Consider the following 23,018-nt stretch of genomic DNA (forward strand, 5'->3'; position numbering starts at 1 on the left):
TTCTGGGCACTGTATTTTGGGAAAATGTGATGGATTTAGAGAGGGCGCACAAAAGATTTGTGGGTATCGTTCAAGAGATGAGGAACTTCAATTACAATCTACAATTGTACAAGCTGGAGTGGTTCCCCTGAGAAGACATTTAATCAAAATTTTCAAAATCATGAAGGGTCCAGTCAACAGTGGATAGAAAAACTATTCCCATTGTCGAAAGGGCTACAATGCAGAGGGCTCTGATTTAAATAACCAACAGCAACGTTTTATGCAGCACGTGGCTAGGATCAGGCTTGGGGTGACAGGTGGCAAGCAACCTGCGCACCAATCGAATGCCAGGCAATGACCATCATAAACAAGAGAGAATCTATACTATTGCTCATTGATACTCAATGGAGTTACCATCGCTGAATGCCCCACTAATGACATCCTGGGGGGGGGTTACCATTGAGCAGAAATTGAACTGAATCACCCATATAAATAATGTGACTACAAGAGGTCACAGGCTTATATTGAGGCAATCAACTCGCCTCCTGACTCCACAAAACTTGATTGATTGATTTTTATTGTCACATGTACTGAAGTATAGTGAAAAGTATTTTTCTGCGGCCAACGGAACGTACACAGTACAGACACAGTAGACAAAAGAATAATCAACACAGTACATTGACAGTGGTGCATCAACAAATAGTGATTGGTTACAGTGAGGAGGCTGTCCATCTACAAACACAAAGGGAATTAGGAGTCCTGATTCAAAATTCTCTTAAGGTTAACCTGTAGCTTCAGTTGGTAGTTAGGCAGGCAAATGCAATGTTAGCATTCATGTCGAGAGGATTAGGATACAAGAGCAGGGATGTATTCCTGAGGCTGTATAAGGCGCTGGTCAGACCTCATTTGGAGTATTGGGAGCAGTTTTGGACTCTGTATCTAAGTAGGGATGTGCTGGCATTGGAAACGGTCCAGAAGAGGTTCGCAAAAATGATTCTTGGAATGAAGAGCTTGTCACATGAGGATCGGTTGAGGACTTTGGATGTGTACTCGTTGAAGTTTAGAAGGATGAGGGCGGGGGGGGGGGGGGGGGGGGATCTTTTGAAATTTACAGAATACTGCGAGGCATGGAGAGAGTGGACGTGGATAGGATATTTCCACTTGTAGGAAAAACTAGAACCCGAGGGCACAGCCTCAAGCTGAAGGGACGATCTTTTAAAACAGAGATGAGAAGAAATTCCTTCAGCCAGAGGTTGGTGAACCTGTGGAACTCTTTGCCGCAGGAGGCTGTGGAAGCCAAATCACTGAGTGTCTTTAAGACAGAGATAGAAAGGTTCTTGATTAATAAGGGGATCAGAGGTTATGGGGAGAAGGCAGGAAAATGAGGATTGAATGGCGAAGCAGACTCAATAGGCCGAATGGCCTAATTCTGCTCCCATGTCTTATGGTCTTAAACCACAAGCCTGAAATGTGATGAAATACTCTCCACTTGCTGGGATGTAACGGCCTCCGAAAACACTCAAGAAGCTCAACACCACCTGGGACACTGCAGCCTACTTGATTGGAACGTCACCCTCCAATTTAAACATTCACTCCCCACTACCGATGGACAGTAGCAGCAATGTGTACCATATAAAAGACACTGCAGCAACTCACCAAGGCTCCTTTGAAGCACCTAAATCCACAACTGCCACCAGCTAGAAGGACAAGGGCAGCTGACACATGGGAACATCACAACCCGCAAATTCCCCTCCATGCCAGCCACCATCCTGACATTGGTACAGCTCTTCAGGAGGGTTTAAACTAATTTGGCAGGGGGGAGGGAAACTGATTTGTAGTCCAGGAGATAGTGTTGCTGGAGTTCAGGAAGTTGAGGGTAGTGCGGTACTGAGGAAGGCACCAAGGTCACATGAGTGGACCTGCAGGCATGAAGGTGGTTTGAAGTGTGTCTACTTCAATGCGAGGAGCATCAGGAATAAGGTTGAAGCATGGATTGGTACCTGGGACTATGATGTTGTGGCCATTACGGAGATGTGGATAGAACAGGGACAGGAATGATTGTTGGAGGTTCCGGGTTTAGATGTTTCAGTAAGATTAGGGAAGGTGGTAAAAGAGGTGGAGGAGTAGCATTGTTAATCAAGGATAGCATAATGGCTGCAGAAAGGCAGTTTGAGGAGGATCTGTTTACCGAGGTAGTGTGGGCTGAAATTGGAAATAGGAAAGGAGCGGTCACTTGGTTAGGGGTTTTCTATAGGCCGCCAAACAGTAACAGAGATGTGGAGGAAAAGATTGCAATACAGATTTTGGATTGGTGTGGTCATCGGTAGTTGTCATGGGTGACTTTAACCTTCCAAATATTGATTGGAACCTCTATAATTCAAATAGTTTGGATGGGGCTGTTTTTATCCAGTGTGTGCAGGAGGGTTTCCTGACACAATATGTGGATAGGCCGACAAGAGGGGCGGCCACATTGGATTTGGTGCTGGGTAATGAACCGGGCCAAGTGTTAGATTTGTTTGTGGGAGAGCACTTTGGAGATAGTGACCACAATTCGGTGTCTTTCACTATTGCAATGGAGAGGGATAGGGCCATACGGCAGGGCAAGGTTTATAACTGGGGGAAGGGTAATTATGGGCGATTAGGCAAGAATTGGGGAGCATAAGATGGAAACAGGAACTGTCAGGGACAGGCACAATTGAGATGTGGAGCTTGTTCAAGGAACAAATACTATGTGTCTTTGATAGGTATGTCCCTGTCAGGCAGGGAGGAAATGGTTGAGTGAGGGAACCATGGTTTACAAAAGAGGTTGAATGTCCTGTCAGAGGAAGAAGGGGGCTTATGTAAGGATGAGAAAACAAGGTTCAGTTAGGGCAATTGAGGGATACAAGATAGCTAGGAAGGAGCTCAAGAAAGGGCTGAGGAGAGCTAGGAGGGGACATGAGAAGTCCTTGGCGGGTAGGATTAAGGAAAACCCCAAGGCTTTTTACTCCTATATGAGAAATAAAAGAATGACCAGGGTGAGGGTAGGGCCGGTCAACGACAGTAGTGGGAACTTGTGCATGGAGTCAGAAGAAATAGGAGAGGCCCTAAATGAATATTTTTCTTCAGTGTTCACAAAGGAGAGGGGCCATGTTGTTGAAGAGGATAGTGCGATACAGGCTGGTAGGCTGGAGGAGGTAGATATTCGGAAAGAAGATGTGTTAGAAATTTTGAGAAGCCTGAGGATAGATAAGTTCCCTGGGCCTGATGGGATATATCCTACGATTCTTTGGGAGGCAAGGGATGACATGCAGAGTCTTTGGCTTTGATCTTTATGTCCTCACTGTCTACAGAAGACTGGAGAGAGGCGAATGTTGTCCCCTTGTTCAAGAAAGGGAATAGGTATAACCCTGGGAATTATAGGCAGTTTAGTCTCACTTTGGTCATAGGTAAATTATTGGAAAGGGTCCTGAGCGGTAGGATTTATGATCATTTGGAAAGATACCGTTTAATCCAGGATAGTCTAGCACGGATTTGTGAGGGGTAAGTCTTGCCTCACAAGTTTGATTGTATTCTTTGAGAAGGTAACTAAGTACATAGATGAAGGTAGAGCAGTTGATGTCGTATACATGGATTTTAGTAAGGCATTTGATAAGGTGCCCCATGGTCGGCTCATGCGGAAAGTAAGGAGGCATGGCATAGAGGGAAATTTGGCCGATTGGATCAGTTACTGGCTATCACATACAAGACAGGGGGTGGTGGGAGATGGTAAATTTTCAGGCTGGAGACCAGTTACCAGCGGTGTACCACAGGGATCGGTGCTGGGTCCTCTGCTATTTGTGATTTTTATCAATGACTTGGATGATGGAGTTGAAGGTTGGGTTAGTAAATTTGCTGATTACACCAAGATTGGTGGAGTAGTGGATGAGGTGGAGGGTTGTTGTAGGCTGCAAAGAGACATTGATAGGATGCAGAGCTGGGCTGAAAAGTGGCAGATGGCGTTTAACCCTGATAAGCGTGAGGTGATTCATTCTGGTAGGACAAATTTGAATGCGGATTACAGAGTTAACGGCAGGGTTCTGAAGAATGTGGAGGAGCAGCGAGATCTCGGAGTTCATCCCCATAGATCTCTGATAGTTGCCACCCAAGTGGATAAAGCTGTGAAGAAAGCCTATAGTGTGTTAGCATTTATTAACAGGGGGATTGAGTTTAAGAGCCGTGAGGTTATGCTGAATATGTACAAGACCTTGGTTAGACCACATTTGGAGTATTGTGTGCAGTTCTGGTCACCTCATTATAGGAAGGATGTGGAAGCATTGGAAAGGGTGCAAAGGAGATTTACGAGGATGCTGTCTGGATTGGAGGGTAGGTCTTATGAGGAAAGGTTGAGGGAGCAAGGGCTTTTCTCATTGGAGCAAAGGAGGATGAGAGGTGACTTAATTGAGGTGTATAAGATGATGAGAGGAATAAATAAGAGTGGACGTTCAGCGACTTTTTCCTCGGGTGGATGCGGCGGTTAGAAGGGGGCATAACTATAAGGTTCATGGTGGAAGATATAGGAGGGATGTCCGAGGTAGGTTCTTTACTCAGAGAGTGGTTAGGGTGTGGAACGCACTCCCAGCTATGGTAGTGGAGTCAGACACTTTAGGAACTTTCAAGCGGTTTTTGGATAGGCATATGGAGTGCACTAGAATGATTGGGAGTAGGTTGATTTGATCTTAGTTTCAGACTAGTTCGGCACAACATCGTGGGCCGAAGGGCCTGTACTGTGCTGTACTGTTCTATGGACATATATCACCATTCCTTCACTGTCGCTGGGTCAAAATCCTGGAACACCATCCCTAACAGCACTGTGGGTGTACCTACACTTGATGGACCATATTGGTTAAAGGCAATAGCTCACCACCACCTTGTCAAGGGCAATTAGAGGTGGGCAATAAATGCTGGTTTTGACAGTGATGCCTGTCCTGTAAAAGGAGGGAAATTTAAATCGTGGCTTTCAAAACGGCATTGGATAATTACGTGAAGAGAAAAGAAATTGAAGGTTGATGGGTAAATTATGCAGGCGTGGGACTATTTGTGTTGGTCGTGAACAAAGCTAGCATGCAGACGTCAGGCTGAATGGCCTCCTCCTGTGCTCTAACTATTCGATAATTCATTGAGAGTTTCACAAATCTTTGTCACAGGAAATTGTCTGTTGTATATCTGGGTTGTGAGGATTAGAAGGTGATCACTCCCAGGCTGTTGCTATTGCTGTAGAAGCAGGTATTTGGAAATGTGCAGCATGGCCCTTGATGACAGCCAGTTCAAATTGTTTTCCCCTTGCCAGTTCCATGTAAATAATTGGCATCCTCAGTTTAATTTCAGTGGAGGATTGAATTTGGCTTTTGATATGCAAGTGGAGTGACAAAGTATTGACAAAAATCTCACCATTACACTCTGCATTTGTTTCTTTGATGTTGTTTAACTCACAGTCCTCCTAAAAATCAAACAAAAACTTCACTTAGAATGTTTAAACCTCCTTCTATTCTTTCCATCAACTTTAAAGCAGAGCACTGCATCAAGTGCCACGTTTTGTCTGATTTGACTCTTCAGCAGCACTAAGTTGGATGCCGATTCCAAATCCCTCTTAAGTCAAGGATCCAAACTCAAGATCTTGTTAATAACCCGTCTACTTCAGCCTCGTTATTAACCCGTCTACTTCAGCCTCGTTATTAACCCGTCTACTTCAACGTCGTTATTAACCCGTCTACTTCAGCCTCGTTATTAACCCGTCTACCTTGGCCTCGTTATTAACCCGTCTACTTCAGTCTCGTTATTAACCTGTCTACTTCAGCCTCGTTATTAACCCGTCTACTTCAGCCTCGTTATTAACCCGTCTACGTCAGCCTCGTTAGTAACCCGTCTACTTCAGCCTCGTTATTAACCCGTCTACTTCAGCCTCGTTATTAACCCGTCTACTTCAACGTCGTTATTAACCCGTCTACTTCAACCTCGTTATTAACCCGTCTACTTCAGCCTCGTTATTAACCCGTCTACTTCAACGTCGTTATTAACCCGTCTACTTCAGTCTCGTTATTAACCCGTCTACGTCAGCCTCGTTATTAACCCGTCTACTTCAGTCTCGTTATTAACCCGTCTACTTCAACCTCATTATTAACCCGTCTACTCCAGGCTCGTTATTAACCCGTCTACTTCAGTCTCGTTATTAACCCGTCTACTTCAACGTCGTTATTAACCCGTCTACTTCAGCCTCGTTATTAACCCGTCTACTTCAGCCTCGTTATTAACCCGTCTACCTTGGCCTCGTTATTAACCCGTCTACTTCAGTCTCATTATTAACCTGTCTACTTCAGCCTCGTTATTAACCCGTCTACTTCAGCCTCGTTATTAACCCATCTACGTCAGCCTCGTTAGTAACCCGTCTACTTCAGCCTCGTTAGTAACCCGTCTACTTCAGCCTCGTTATTAACCTGTCTACTTCAGTCTCGTTATTAACCTGTCGACTTCAACCTCGTTATTAACCCGTCTACTTCAACCTCGTTATTAACCCGTCTACTTCAGCCTCGTTATTAACCCGTCTACTTCAACGTCGTTATTAACCCGTCTACTTCAGTCTCGTTATTAACCCGTCTACTTCAGTCTCGTTAATAACCCGTCTACTTCAGTCTCGTTATTAACCCGTCTACTTCAACCTCATTATTAACCCGTCTACTTCAGTCTCGTTATTAACCCGTCTACTTCAGTCTCGTTATTAACCCGTCTACATCAGTCTCGTTATTAACCCGTCTACTTCAGTCTCGTTATTAACCCGTCTACTTCAGTCTCGTTAATAACCCGTCTACTTCAGTCTCGTTATTAACCCGTCTACATCAGTCTCGTTATTAACCCGTCTACTTCAGTCTCGTTATTAACCCGTCTACTTCAGTCTCGTTATTAACCCGTCTACATCAGTCTCGTTATTAACCCGTCTACTTCAACCTCGTTATTAACCCGTCTACTTCAGCCTCGTCATTAACCCGTCAACAGCCTCGTTATTAACCCGTCTACTTCAACCTCGTTATTAACCCGTCTACTTCAGTCTCGTTATTAACCCGTCTACTTCAGTCTCGTTATTAACCCGTCTACGTCAGCCTCGTTAGTAACCTGTCTACTTCAGCCTCGTTATTAACCTGTCTACTTCAGTCTCGTTATTAACCCGTCTACTTCAGTCTCGTTATTAACCCGTCTACTTCAGCCTCGTTATTAACCCGTCTACTTCAGACTCGTTATTAACCCGTCTACTTCAACGTCGTTATTAACCCGTCTACTTCAGCCTCGTTATTAACCCGTCTACTTCAGTCTCGTTATTAACCCGTCTACTTCAGTCTCGTTATTAACCAGTCTACCTCAGCCTCGTTATTAACCCGTCTACTTCAGTCTCGTTATTAACCCGTCTACATCAGTCTCGTTATTAACCCGTCTACTTCAGTCTCGTTATTAACCCGTCTACTTCAGTATCGTTATTAACCCGTCTACATCAGTCTCGTTATTAACCCGTCTACTTCAGTCTCGTTATTAACCCGTCTACTTCAGTCTCGTTAATAACCCGTCTACTTCAGTCTCGTTATTAACCCGTCTACATCAGTCTCGTTATTAACCCGTCTACTTCAGTCTCGTTATTAACCCGTCTACTTCAGTCTCGTTATTAACCCGTCTACTTCAGTCTCGTTATTAACCCGTCTACTTCAACCTCGTTATTAACCCGTCTACTTCAGCCTCGTCATTAACCCGTCAACAGCCTCGTTATTAACCCGTCTACTTCAACCTCGTTATTAACCCGTCTACTTCAGTCTCGTTATTAACCCGTCTACTTCAGTCTCGTTATTAACCCGTCTACTTCAGCCTCGTTATTAACCCGTCTACTTCAGTCTCGTTATTAACCCGTCTACTTCAGTCTCGTTATTAACCCGTCTACTTCAGCCTCGTTATTAACCCGTCTACTTCAGACTCGTTATTAACCCGTCTACTTCAGCCTCGTTATTAACCCGTCTACTTCAGTCTCGTTATTAACCCGTCTACTTCAGTCTCGTTATTAACCAGTCTACCTCAGCCTCGTTATTAACCCGTCTACTTCAGTCTCGTTATTAACCCGTCTACTTCAGACTCGTTAATAACCCGTCTACTTCAGACTCGTTATTAACCCGTCTACTTCAGCCTCGTTATTAACCCGTCTACTTCAGCCTCATTATTAACCCGTCTACTTCAGTCTCGTTATTAACCCGTCTACATCAGTCTCGTTATTAACCCGTCTACTTCAGTCTCGTTATTAACCCGTCTACTTCAGTCTCGTTATTAACCCGTCTACTTCAGTCTCGTTATTAACCCGTCTACTTCAACCTCGTTATTAACCCGTCTACTTCAGCCTCGTCATTAACCCGTCAACAGCCTCGTTATTAACCCGTCTACTTCAACCTCGTTATTAACCCGTCTACTTCAGTCTCGTTATTAACCCGTCTACTTCAGTCTCGTTATTAACCCGTCTACTTCAGCCTCGTTATTAACCCGTCTACTTCAGTCTCGTTATTAACCCGTCTACTTCAGTCTCGTTATTAACCCGTCTACTTCAGCCTCGTTATTAACCCGTCTACTTCAGACTCGTTATTAACCCGTCTACTTCAGCCTCGTTATTAACCCGTCTACTTCAGTCTCGTTATTAACCCGTCTACTTCAGTCTCGTTATTAACCAGTCTACCTCAGCCTCGTTATTAACCCGTCTACTTCAGTCTCGTTATTAACCCGTCTACTTCAGACTCGTTAATAACCCGTCTACTTCAGACTCGTTATTAACCCGTCTACTTCAGCCTCGTTATTAACCCGTCTACTTCAGCCTCATTATTAACCCGTCTACTTCAGTCTCGTTATTAACCCGTCTACGTCAGCCTCGTTAGTAACCTGTCTACTTCAGCCTCGTTATTAACCCGTCTACTTCAGTCTCGTTATTAACCCGTCTACTTCAGACTCGTTATTAACCCGTCTACTTCAGTCTCGTTATTAACCTGTCTACTTCAGTCTCGTTATTAACCCGTCTACTTCAGCCTCGTTATTAACCCGTCTACTTCAGACTCGTTATTAACCCGTCTACTTCAACGTCGTTATTAACCCGTCTACTTCAGACTCGTTATTAACCCGTCTACTTCAGACTCGTTATTAACCCGTCTACTTCAGCCTCGTTATTAACCCGTCTACTTCAGCCTCGTTATTAACCCGTCTACCTCAGCCTCGTTATTAACCCGTCTACTTCAGACTCGTTATTAACCCGTCTACCTCAGCCTCGTTATTAACCCGTCTACTTCAGACTCGTTATTAACCCGTCTACTTCAGCCTCGTTATTAACCCGTCTACTTCAGCCTCGTTATTAACCCGTCTACTTCAGCCTCGTTATTAACCCGTCTACTTCAGTCTCGTTATTAACCCGTCTACTTCAGCCTCGTTATTAACCCGTCTACTTCAGCCTCGTTATTAACCCGTCTACTTCAGACTCGTTATTAACCCGTCTACTTCAGCCTCGTCATTAACCCGTCTACTTCAGCCTCGCTATTAACCCGTCTACTTCAACCTCGTTATTAACCCGTCTACTTCAGCCTCGTTATTAACCCGTCTACCTCAGCCTCGTTATTAACCCGTCTACTTCAGCCTCGTTATTAAGCCGTCTACCTCAGCCTCGTTATTAACCCGTCTACTTCAGCCTTGTTATTAACCCGTCTACCTCAGCCTCGTTATTAACCCGTCTACTTCAGCCTCGTTATTAACCCGTCTACTTCAGCCTCGTTATTAACCAGTGTACGTCAACCTCGTTAGTAACCCGTCTACTTCAGCCTCGTTATTAACCTGTCTACTTCAGTCTCGTTATTAACCCGTCTACTTAAACCTCGTTATTAACCCGTCTACTTCAGCCTCGTTATTAACCCGTCTACATCAGTCTCGTTATTAACCCGTCTACTTCAGTCTCGTTATAAACACGTCTACTTCAGCCTCGTTATTAACCTGTCTACCTCAGCCTCGTTATTAACACATCTACTTCAGCCTCGTTATTAACCCGTCTACTTCAACCTCGTTATTAACACGTCTACTTCAGCCTCGTTATTAACCTGTCTACTTCAGGCTCGTTATTAACGCGTCTACTTCAGGCTCGTTATTAACGCGTCTACCTCAGCCTCGTTATTAACCCGTCTACTTCAGACTCGTTATTATCCCGTCTACTTCAGCCTCGTCATTAACCCGTCTATTTCAGACTCGTTATTAACCCGTCTACTTCAGCCTAATTATTAACCCGTCTACTTCAGCCTCGTTATTAACTCGTCTACCTCAGCCTCGTTATTAACCCGTCTACTTCAACCTCGTTATTAACCCGTCTACTTCAACCTCGTTATTAACCCGTCTACTTCAGCCTCGATATTAACCCGTCTACCTCAACCTCGTTATTAACCCGTCTACTTCAGCCTCGTTATTAAACCGTCTACTTCAGTCTCGTTATTAACCCGGCTACCTCAACCTCGTTATTAACCCGTCTACTTCAGCCTCGTTATTAACCCGTCTACTTCAGTCTCGTTATTAACCCGTCTACCTCAACCTCGTTATTAACCCATCTACTTCAGCGTCGTTATTAACCCGTTTATTCAGCCTCGTTATTAACACGTCTACTTCAGCCTCGTCATTAACCCGTCTAGTTCAGCCTCGTTATTAACCCGTCTACTTCAGCCTCGTCATTAATCCATCTACTTCAGCCTCGTTATTAACCCGTCTACTTCAAACTCGTTATTAACCCGTCTACCTCAGCCTCGTTATTAACCTGTCTACTTCAGCCTCGTTATTAACCCGTCTACTTCAGTCTCGTTATTAACCCGTCTACTCCAGCCATTGTTATTTACCCGTCTACCTCAGCCTCGTTATTAACCTGTCTACTTCAGCCTCGTTATTAACCCGTCTACTCCAGCCATTGTTATTTACCCGTGTACCTCAGCCTCGTTATTAACCCGTCTACTTCATCCATTGTTATTCACCCGTCTACTTCAGCCTCGTTATTAACCCGTCTACTTCAACCTCGTTATTAACCCGTCTACTTCAGCCTCGATATTAACCCGTCTACCTCAACCTCGTTATTAACCCGTCTACTTCAGCCTCGTTATTAACCCGTCTACTTCAGTCTCGTTATTAACCCGTCTACCTCAACCTCGTTATTAACCCGTCTACTTCAGCCTCGTTATTAACCCGTCTACTTCAGTCTCGTTATTAACCCGTCTACCTCAACCTCGTTATTAACCCATCTACTTCAGCGTCGTTATTAACCCGTTTATTCAGCCTCGTTATTAACACGTCTACTTCAGCCTCGTCATTAACCCGTCTAGTTCAGCCTCGTTATTAACCCGTCTACTTCAGCCTCGTCATTAATCCATCTACTTCAGCCTCGTTATTAACCCGTCTACTTCAACCTCGTTATTAACCCGTCTACCTCAGCCTCGTTATTAACCTGTCTACTTCAGCCTCGTTATTAACCCGTCTACTCCAGCCATTATTATTTACCCGTCTACCTCAGCCTCGTTATTAACCCGTCTACTTCATCCATTGTTATTCACCCGTCTACTTCAGCCTCGTTATTAACCCGTCTACTTCAGCCTCGTCATTAACCGTCTCCTTCAGTTGTGCAATGTGCTGACTTACCTCTGAATTTAAAGCTGAATACTACAAAATCTTGCTGTAATTTGAGGCATCTCCAATGGAGGATAAAAAATATTCAACTTGTTAATACCTTGAAGTTTCTTTTCTTAATGTTTACATCTGAAGAATTTTTGGTTGTTGTTTTCAAGCTGTTGCTTTTGGCTTCTTCCTGTTTTCTTTTCTCTTCCTGCAGCCTTTCGTTTTCTTCAAGCTTTTTACGCACTTCAGCTTCCTCATATCTAATTGATTAAAAATACTTTAAAACTCTAACACTAATCTCCCAGTTAAAGACAATAAAGGCAACTACATTCTAAGTACATATATTGACATGTTTCTGTACAGAAACACAACATAGGAACACGACGACTTCGGAGGAATAGGCCATTTGGCCCTTCTGAGTCTGTTCCGCTATTCAATAAGAACATGGCTAATCTGATTGTGGCCTCCATTCCACTTCCTGCCTGCAACCCCCAGTCAACGACGTAGTCTTCCCTGCTTTCCTGAAAGGGAATTTCACATACTCATGGTGCCAAGAGAAGACAATTCTTCTCATCGGTCTTAAAAGGGAGACCTCTTATTCTTAAACTATGCCCCTTCATTCTAATCTCCCGACAAAAGGAAACACCCTCCTGATCGCTACCTTAATGTCCCCTCTCCATCTTACATCTTTCAATAAAATTGCCTCTTAATTTTTCTAAATTCCAATGGGAATAGGCCCAACTTGTTCAAGCTTTCTTCATAACATAAACCCCTAATGCCAGGAATGAGTCACATGAACCTTATCTGAACTGCTTCTAACGCAGCTATATTCTTTTTCAAATAGAGACAAAAATGTACACAGTATTTCAGATGTGGTCTCACCCATGCTCTGCACAGCTGCAGTAAAACATCATTACTTTTCTATTCTATTCCCATTGCAATAAACACCACCTTTCCATTTGCCTTTCTAATCACTACTGTGTCTGCAGACTAACATTCTATGATTCATGTATCAGGACACCCTGATCCCTCTGTACCACCGAATTCTAGACTCTCTCATTTAGACAATATGTTGCTTTTCTCGTCTTCCTCCCAAAGTAGACAAGTTCACATTTTAAACCATGTGCCAGATTTTGCCCAGAGTTAAACCATAAGACATAGGAGCAGAATTAGGCCACTCGGCCTATCAAGTCTGCTCCGCCATTCAATCATGGCTGATATTTTTCTCATCCCCATTCTTCTCCCCATAACCCCTGAGCTCCTTATTAATCATGAACCTATCTATCTCTGTTTTAAAGACACTCGTGATTTGGCCTCCACAACCTTGCGCGTCAAAGAGTTCCACAGATTCACCACCCTCTGACTGAAGAAATTCCTCCTTATCGGTTTTAAAGGATCGTCCCTTTAGCCTGAGATTGTGTTCTCTGCTTCTAGCTTTTCCTACAAATGGAAACATCTTCTCCATATCCACTCAATCCAGGCCTCACAGTATCTTGCAAGTTTCAATAAGATCCTTCCTCATCCTTCTAAACTCCAATGTGTACAGACCCAGAGTCCTCAACCGTTCCTCATACGACAAGTTCTTCATTCCAGGGATCATTCTTGTGAACCTCCTCTGGACCCTTTCCAAGGGAAGCCCATCCTTCCAATTGGCCCATAAATGCTCACAATACTCCAAATGGAGTCTGACCAGAGCCTTATACAGCCTCAGATGTACATCCCCTGGTCTTGTATTCTAGCCCTCTTGACATGAATGCTAACATTGCATTTGCCTTCCTAACCTCCCACTGAACCTGCACTATATATCTCTCTATAGACCTGTCTATATCGCCCCACATACTTCTTACCTATTCCTGAAAACATACTTCCTTAAGTACAGACCTTAACTTGAGGCTTTCAGAGAGTCTTTCTGCTTCTTCTATGGATTTTCTGAAGCTTGTAGGGCCAAGCAGGGAAAGGTAGTAGTCCTGAAATAAATATATTGCACTTTTATACACTTATCCTGGAGATCCAAACAATTAAAACGGTTTTGTAGCCCTGAGCAAGAATGGCTGCAGTCAGTCAACATTTACAAACAAATGTTTAATGCTGCAAATACACAGCAGATCGTGTCGAAAGAAGAAAAGCATGTCAACACTTCGAATATGACCTTCCATCAGAACTGGTAGAACCAGTTTGTCAAAATCTGTTGATAGATTGACTGAAACACAGCAGAGAACAAGTGCAGGTCAAGCATTAAAAGCAGTGCATTTGTCGACGTAGTGAACGTGGCTGAACACCAAAACTTGCCCGGTGCTCCCCTTTCCATTGCACTTTGGTCATTGTACGAAGGAGATTTTCCAGCCTGCCATGTCCAGTTCCAAAGAACAATCAGACCCAAAACATTAACCTGTTTCAGAAATGATTAGGCCTGACCTGCACGTCTAACATTTATTTTTTTATTCAGTAAGAAGTCTTACAACACCAGGTTAAAGTCCAACAGGTTTATTTGGAATCATGAGCTTTCGGAGTGTAGCTCCTTCCTCAGGTGTAATTCAGATTTCTACCATTTGCTTTTGTTCTTTTACATTATCAATTGTGTACACCTGGATACAAAGTCTGAATCTTTTTCCTGGCAACTGCTGCCAGCACTGCATTGCTTCACTCCTTTGCCAACAACAAAAGCAAGCCAAGGGCATAAGCTACAAAACCACCTTTCCTTTTCACCCCCAACCCACAAACTAAAAACAATCCCAAGAAGTAATTCCTCAGTAAATATCTGCTTAAAAAGGCTCCGCAAACTTAGAATGTTTTAAATCACATTGTTGGGCTTAGGGCAAGATTTGTAGTTATTTTTAATCAAACTTGGAATATTTTAAACAACAACTTGCCTTTCATTTTTATAGCACCTATAATGTAGTAAGATGTCTATAGCTGCTTCCAAAGAGTGTAAATAACAAAGCTTTACAGAGCCATGACAGATGACTGATACCGTGATCAAAAATTTAGGATTTTAGGAGCGCCTTCAAAGAGGAGTTTTAAATGGGGAATTCCAGCACTTAGGACCAATGACAGGACAGTAAATGTTGCAGTGATTAAAAATCAGGATGTTCAAGAGGCCTGAATTGGAGCACAGATATCGGAGGTTAGAGATACCAAGGGGCAAGGTCATGAACTTAACGATAAGAATCCAGCTACTGAACACAAAACATGGTCATTGCTCAAACTTCAACCTTGGCAGTAGTTAATTAGGTCGCGCTCAGAAAGCTGTGCAACCCCCAAGGTTAGCAGACAACATAGAACATAGAACAGTACAGCACAGAACAGGCCCTTCGGCCCTCAATGTTGTGCCGAGCCATGATCACCCTACTCAAACCCACGTATCCACCCTATACCTGTAACCCAACAACGCCCCCCCCCTTAACCTTACTTTTATTAGGACACTACGGACAATTTAGCATGGCCAATCCACCTAACCCGCACATCTTTGGACTGTGGGAGGAAACCGGAGCACCCGGAGGAAACCCACGCACACACGGGGAGGACGTGCAGACTCCACACAGACAGTGACCCAGCCGGGAATCGAACCTGGGACCCTGGAGCTGTGAAGCATTTATGCTAACCACCATGCTACCCTGATGGCACAAGTTCCATCCTTTGTGATAATGCCAATTAAATACCCACCTGCAGCCAGCAAATATTGAACAATACTGCGTCCCTCTGAGCATGGTGAAACCTGTGGTTTTCTTAATAGGTCTTTCATTATGAAAAAGAACAGTTACTATTTGTCAATAAAGAGGAGGAATTTAATCCTGTTTTTAGGGGTGCTAGTCTAATAGTTATGCCTTCAGTAACATTGTGGCTATATTGCTGGACCAGTAATACAGAGAATAGGTCTGAGAATTTGAATTGTTTTAAGAATCTAGAAATTAAAAATAATTGGCATCAAATTGTTGTAAAAACATACCTCATTCACCAAATTCCAACATGTTTACCTAGTATGGCTACATATAACAGTCCCACACCAACCTGGGCAACTCTTTGTCCTCTCAACTAACCCAGCAAGACCCTTCAGTATATGGCACAAAGTAAATTGAATTTTCTCAGAAACCCCAACATCCTATAAATGAACATTAAAAAAAAATCTATTTTATATCAGCATCTAGCTTTAAAAATGCAACCACCTTATGGCAAAAGCTCGAGGAACAGTACCTTATGTTTCGATTTGGCACTCTATAGCCTTGTAAAGCTGTGGGGCTTTTCACAGTAACTTCATTGCAGTGTTAATGTAAGCCTACTTGTGACAATAAGCGGTTTTCATTTCAGCTGATTGCTGCATAGTCATCCACATTATTTGGACACTTTGCTTCTTCATTATATCCACTACCACTCTGTTTGGTTGTTGCGTTGTGAAATTGTTTGTTATTTAATCTCTCCACCCTATCGCAGAGCTTCCCTTCTTCCCCCCCCCCCCCCCCCCCCCCCCCCCCCCCCCCCCCCACCGACCCACCATTCCTCCTTTCGTTATATTTCTATATCTTTCACTTCTGATGAAAGGTCATTTCAACCTGAAATATTAACGGTTTGTTTCTCCACAAATGCTGCCCGACTTGCTGAGTATGCCCAGCAATCTTTGGTTTTACTTCACCTTATAACAAGGGTCAGCGTGGCTCATTTAATAACATTCATCAGACCTCCACTCTCAGGCTTCAGCGAAAGTAGATTAATTGATCATTTAACTCACTTGCTTTCGCAAGATCTTACTGAGATTGAATTGGCAATTTACATATGCTGACGTGACTTCACAGTAGCACAGTGGTTAACACTGTTGCTTCACGGCACCGGGGTACCAGGTTCTATTCCCGGCTGGGTCACTGTCTGTGCAGAGTCTCCACGTTCTCCCCGTGTCTGCGTGGGTTTCCTCCGGGTGCTCCAGTTTCCTCCCACAAATCCCGAAAGACGTGCTGTTAGGTGAATTGGACATTTTGAATTCTCCCTCTGTGTACCTGAACAGGTGCTGGAATGTGACGATTAGGTGATTTTCACAGTATTGCAGTGTTAATGTAAGCCTACTTGCGACAATAAAGGTTATTAAAATTAAATTATTATTAACCGTCAAAAACTATTTCTTACATTAAGTGTTCTGGAATGTATTGAGAAGAGGGAGAGGCAAATTCCAAAGTGCTTTACAGCCAGCGGAGTATTTTTGAAGTGTAGCTACCATTGCTAGCTAATCTGGATAAAGCCCAGGATTTACCATTCAGTGTTTTCACAGTTCAACAATTGGACATGCCCATGATTATGCCACTGGAATCAGCGACACCACCAACTTCTCCAGCACAAGTACCCCGGAAAAGTCAGTAGCACTCAAATTTAGAAGTTAGAACAAGAGAATAATGTTAACCATAATTCTTTGACAGAACTCTGGCAATAAATTTAGGCAGCATGGTGACACAGTGGTTAGCACTGCTGCCTCACGACGCCAGGTTCAATTCAGGCCTTGGGTTACTGTCTGTGCAGAGTCTGCACGTTCTCCCCGTGTCTGGGTGGGTTTCCTCCGGGTGCTCCGGTTTCCTCCACAGTCCAAAGATGTGCAGGGTAGGTGGATTGGCCATGCTAGATTGCCACGTGTGTCCAAAAGGTTAGGTGGGGTTCGGATGGGGGCGTGGGCCCAGGTTGGGTGCACTTTTGGTGGATTGGTGCAGACTCGATGGGCCGAATAGTCTCCTTCTGCACTGTAGGGACTCTAATGAAATTCTAGGAAAATGTATCCCAATGGTTAAAGGCTGCACAATATTTTCCAGATCAAACTACATTGACAGTTGTTTACATCTGGCAGTTTTCTAAAAAAAAACTCCCAAAGGGACTATATTAATTACAGAAAACATGAGAGCAGCATCAGCAATAAGTCACAAGAATGTATATACTCTGCGTGTGTTTAACTCTGACAACTATATGAAGAGTGTTACTGGTGCAAGCTGCACACAAATGCATAAAACAGAATAGCCAATTACCTGCTGGTGTTTGAAATCAGATCTTTTCCGAATAAGATCATACACAGCCAGGTACTTCATGTAAAGGACATATGCTTTTTCCTCATCTCTGTCCAACCTACTCTCTTCTGCAGCCTTGAAAATTTTACAGGCACTAGTAACATAGCTGAAAAATAAAGGAAAATGATTCAGAGAAAGACATAATTATGAAAGCCTACAATAGCTTGAACACTGCAAACAATCTTTTTTTGACAAAGAGCTTTGACAAAGAGTCACCGGACTCGAAACGTTAGCTCTTTGCTCTCCCTACAGGTGCTGCCAGACCTGCTGAGATTTTCCAGCATTTTCTCTTTCATTTCAGATTGCAGCATCCGCAGCAATTTGCTTTTAAACAATCTTTCTTCGCCATCAAAGTTGACAAAAATGCTTCAATGCATTACAGTATACTTACATAGAACATTACAGCGCCGTACAGGCCCTTCGGCCCTCGATGTTGCGCCGACCTGTGAAATCACTCTAAAGCCAATCTACACTATTCCTTTATCATCCATATGTTTATCCAATAATCATTTAAATGCCCTTAATGTTGGCGAGTCCACTACTGTTGCAGGCAGGGCACTCCACACCCTTACTACTCTGAGTAAAGAACCTACCTCTGACATCTGTCCTATATCTATCGCCCCTCAATTTAAAGCTATGTCCCCTCGTGCTGGACATCACCATCCGAGGAAAAAGGCTCTCACTGTCCACCCTACCTAATCCTCTGATCATCTTGTATGCCTCAATTAAGTCTCCTCTTAACCTTCTTCTCTCCAACAAAAACAGCTTTAAGTCCCTCAACCTTTCCTCATAAGATCTTCCCTCCATACCAGGCAACATCCTGGTAAGTCTCCTCTGTACCCTTTCCAATGCTTCCACATCCTTCCTATAAGGCGGCGACCAGAACTGCACGCAATACTCCAAATGCGGCCACACCAGAGTTTTGTACAGCTGCAACATGACCTCATGGCTCCGAAACTCAATCCCTCTACCAATAAAAACTAACACACCGAACGCCTTCTTAACAACCCTCTCAACCTGGGTGGCAACTTTCAGGGATCTATGTACATGGACACCGATATCTCTCTGCTCATCCACACTACCAAGAATCTTACCATTAGCCCAGTACTCTGTCTTCCTGATATTCCTTCCAAAATGAATCACTTCACACTTTTCTGCATTAAACTCCATTTGCCACCTGTCAGCCCAACTCTGCAGCTTATCTATGTGCTTCTGTAACCTGCAACATCCTTCTGCAATGTCCACAACTCCACCGACTTTAGTGTCATCTGCAAATTTACTCACCCATCCTTCTACGCCCTCTTCCAGGTCATTTATAAAAATGACAAATAGCAGTGGCCCCAAAACAGATCCTTGTGGTACACCACTAGTAACTGGACTCTAGTCTGAACATTTCCCATCAACCACCACCCTCTGTCTTCTTACAGCGAGCCAATTTCTGATACAAACTGCTAAATCCCTCGATCCCATGCCGTAGTATTTTCTGCAATAGCCTATCATGGGGAACCTTATCAAACGCTTTACTGAAATCCATATACACCACATCAACTGCTTTACCCTCGTCCACCTGTTTGGTCACCTTCTCAAAGAACTCAATAAGGTTTGTGAGGCACGACCTACCCTTCACAAAACCGTGTTGACTATCCCAAATCAAATTATTCCTTTCTAGACGATTATAAATCCCATCTCTTATAAACCTTTCCAAGACTTTGCCCACAACAGAAGTAAGGCTCACTGGTCTATAGTTACCAGGGTTGTCTCTACTCCCCTTCTTGAACAAGGGGACAACATTTGCTATCCTCCAGTCTTCTGTCACTATTCCTGTAGACAATGATGACATAAAGATCAAAGCCAAAGGCTCAGCAATTTCCTCACTAGCTTCCCAGAGAATCCTGGGATAAATCTATTTTCACACTTTCCAGAATTGTTAACCTCCTCCTTATGAACCTCAAGCTCTTCTAGTCTAGTAGCCTGCATGTCAGTATTCTCCTCGACAACATTGTCTTTTTCCTGCGTGAATACTGACGAAAAATATTGATTGAAATATAGATTTTCCTATGTTGGGAACTGTTGGGAGTTTTCTATAGACCACCTAATAGTTCTAGGGATGTAGAGGAAAGGATGGTGAAGATGATTCTGGAAAAGAGCGAAAGTAACAGGGTAGTTGTTATGGGAGACTTTAACTTTCCAAATATTGACTGGAAAAGATATAGTTCGAGTACATTAGATGGGTCGTTCTTTGTACATTGTGTGCAGGAGGGTTTCCTGACACAATATGTTGACAGGCCAACAAGAGGCGAGGCCACATTGGATTTGGTTTTGGGTAATGAACCAGGCCAGGTGTTAGATCTGGAGGTAGGTGAGCACTTTGGAAACAGTGACCACAATTCAGTGACCTTTACGTTAGTGATGGAAAGGGATAAGTATACCCCGCAGGGCAAGAGTTATAGCTGGGGGGAAGGGCAATTATGATGCCATTAGACACGACTTAGGATGTGTAGGTTGGAGACGTAGGCTGCAAGGGTTGGGCACACTGGATATGTGGAGCTTGTTCAAGGAACAGCTATTGCATGTTCTTGATAAGTACGTGCCAGTCATCAGGAATAAAAGAATGACTAGGGTAAGAGTAGGGCCAGTCAAGGACAGTGGTGGGAAGTTGTGTGTGGAGGCTGAGGAGATAAGCGAGATACTAAATGAATACTTTTCGTCAGTATTCACTCAGGACAAAGATAATGTTGTGAAGGAGAATGCTGAGACCGAAGCTATCAGATCCCGGTTGAGGTCCGCATTCATGCGTGCGGAACTTAGCTATAAGTTTTTGCTCAGCAATTTTGCGTTGTCGCGTCTCCTGAAGGCCTCCTTGTAGAATGCTGACCCGGAGATCAGAGGCTGAATGTCCTTGACTGCTGAAGTGTTCCCCAACTGGAAGGGAACAGTCCTGCCTGTTGATAGTCGCACGATGCCCGTTTATTCGTTGTCGCAGTGTCTGCATGGTCTCGCCAATGTACCACGCTTCGGGACATCCTTTCCTGCAGCGTATGAGGTAGACTACATTGGTCGAGTCGCACGAGTATGCGCCGCGTACCTGGTGGGTGGTGTTTCCACGTGTAATGGTGGTGTCCATGTCGATGATCTGGCATGTCTTGCAGAGATTACCCTGGCAGGGTTTTGTGGTGTTGTGGTTGCTGTTCTGAAGGCTGGGTAATTTGCTGCAAACAATGGTTTGTTTGAGGTTGCGCGGTTGTTTGAAGGCCAGTAGTGGGGGTGTGGGGATGACCTTGGCAAGATGTCCATCCTCGCTGATGATGTGTTGGAGGCTGCGAAGAAGATGTCGTAGTTTCTCCGCCCCAGGAAAGTACTGGACGACGAAGGGTACTCTGTCAGTGGTGTCCCGTGTTTGTCTTCTGAGGAGGTCGGTGCGGTTTTTTGCTGTGGCGCGGTGGAACTGTCGATCAATGAGTCGAGCGCCATATCCCGTTCGTACGAGGGCATCTTTCAGCATCTGTAGGTGTCTGTTGCGCTCCTCCTTGTCTGAGCAGATCCTGTGTATACGGAGGGCTTGTCCATAGGGGATGGCTTCTTTAATGTGTTTCGGGTGAAAGCTGGAGAAGTGGAGCATCGTGAGATTATCTGTGGGCTTGCGGTAAAGCGAGGTGCTGAGGTGACCGGCCTTGATGGAGACGAGTGTGTCCAAGAATGGAACTGAATTTGGAGAATAGTCCATGGTGAGTTTGATGGTGGGATGGAACTTATTGATGTCATCGTGTAGTCGTTTCAGTGATGTCTCGCCGTGGGTCCAAAGGAAAAAAATGTCATCGATGTATCTGGTGTATAGCATCGGTTGAAAGTCCTGTGTGGTGAGGAAGTCCTGTTCAAACTTGTGCATGAAGATGTTGGCATATTGGGTGCAAATTTGGTCCCCATGGCTGTTCCGTGCGTCTGGATGAAGAATTTGTTGTCGAAGGTGAAGACCGTTGTGGTCTAGAATGAAACGGATGAGTTGCAGAATTGCGTCTGGAGATTGGCAGTTGTCGGTGTTGAGGACTGAGGCTGTTGCAGCAATGCCGTCGTCATGGGGATGCTGGTGTAGAGTGCCGAGACATCCATTGTGACAGGAATGTTCCTGGTTCAACTGGTCCATGGGTGCTGAGTTTCTGTAGGAAGTCCGTCGTGTCGCGACAGAAGCTGGGTGTACCTTGTACGATGGGTTTCAAGATGCCCTCGATGTGGCCAGAGAGGTTCTCACACAGGGTCCCATTGCCTGAAACGATCGGACGGCCTGGTGTGTTAATAGATGGCATTGAGGTGCGTAGGGAAGAAGTGGTTGGCAATTCTGGACAAGGTGAAAATAGATAAGTCCCCTGGGCCTGATGGGATTTATCCTAGGATTCTCTGGGAAGCCAGGGAAAGAGATTGCTGAGCCTTTGGCTTTGATTTTTATGTCATCATTGGCTACAGGAATAGTGCCAGAGGACTGGAGGATAGCAAATGTGGTCCCTTTGTTCAAGAAGGGGAGTAGAGATAACCCCGGTAACTATAGGCCGGTGAGCCTCGCGTCTGTTGTGGGTAAAGTCTTGGAGAGGATTATAAGAGATACGATTTATAATCATCTAGATAGGAATAATATGATTAGGGATAGTCAGTATGGTTTTGTGAAGGGTAGGTCATGCCTCACAAACCTTATCGAGTTCTTTGAGAAGGTGACTGAACAGGTAGACGAGGGTAGAGCAGTTGATGTGGTGTATATGGATTTCAGTAAAACGTTTGATAAGGTTCCCCACGGTCGTCTATTGCAGAAAATACGGAGGCTGGGGATTGAGGGTGATTTAGAGATGTGGATCAGAAATTGGCTAGTTGAAAGAAGACAGAGGGTGGTGGTTGATGGCAAATGTTCAGAATGGAGTTCAGTTACGAGTGGCGTACCACAAGGATCTGTTCTTGGGCCGTTGCTGTTTGTCATTTTTATAAATGACCTAGAGAAGGGCACAGAAGGTTGGGTGAGTAAATTTGCAGACGACACTAAAGTCGATGGAGTTGTAGACAGTGTGGAAGGATGTTGCAGGTTACAGAGGGACATAGATAAGCTGCAGAGCTGGGCTGAGAGGTGGCAAATGGAGTTTAATGTGGAGAAGTGTGAGGTGATTCACTTTGGAAAGAATAACAGGAATGCGGAATATTTGGCTAATGGTAAAATTCTTAGCAGTGTGGATGAGCAGAGGGATCTCGGTGTCCATGTACATAGATCCCTGAAAGTTGTCACCCAGGTTGTTAGGGTTGTGAAGAAGGCCTATGGTGTGTTGGCCTTTATTGGTAGAGGGATTGAGTTCCGGAGCCATGAGGTCATGTTGCAGC

At 44.2% G+C, this 23,018-nt stretch overlaps 1 protein-coding gene across 3 annotated transcripts in view; it reads right to left on the reverse strand.

Annotated features, from left to right (window-relative positions):
- usp8 (ubiquitin specific peptidase 8) overlaps positions 1-23,018 on the reverse strand; it is a 69,445-nt gene that overhangs the window by 36,477 nt on the left and 9,950 nt on the right. For all 3 annotated transcript variants that reach the window (XM_038812945.1, XM_038812946.1, XM_038812943.1), the window contains exons 3-6: positions 17,628-17,772; positions 13,516-13,601; positions 11,747-11,894; positions 5,389-5,437 (exon numbers count right to left, since the gene is read on the reverse strand). In XM_038812945.1, the coding sequence (XP_038668873.1) occupies positions 5,389-5,437; positions 11,747-11,894; positions 13,516-13,601; positions 17,628-17,772 (428 nt within the window). The remainder of the gene's footprint in view (positions 1-5,388; positions 5,438-11,746; positions 11,895-13,515; positions 13,602-17,627; positions 17,773-23,018) is intronic.

Source organism: Scyliorhinus canicula, chromosome 12 (assembly GCF_902713615.1).
Source record: "Scyliorhinus canicula chromosome 12, sScyCan1.1, whole genome shotgun sequence".
In the NCBI taxonomy this organism is placed as follows: Eukaryota; Metazoa; Chordata; class Chondrichthyes; order Carcharhiniformes; family Scyliorhinidae; genus Scyliorhinus; species Scyliorhinus canicula.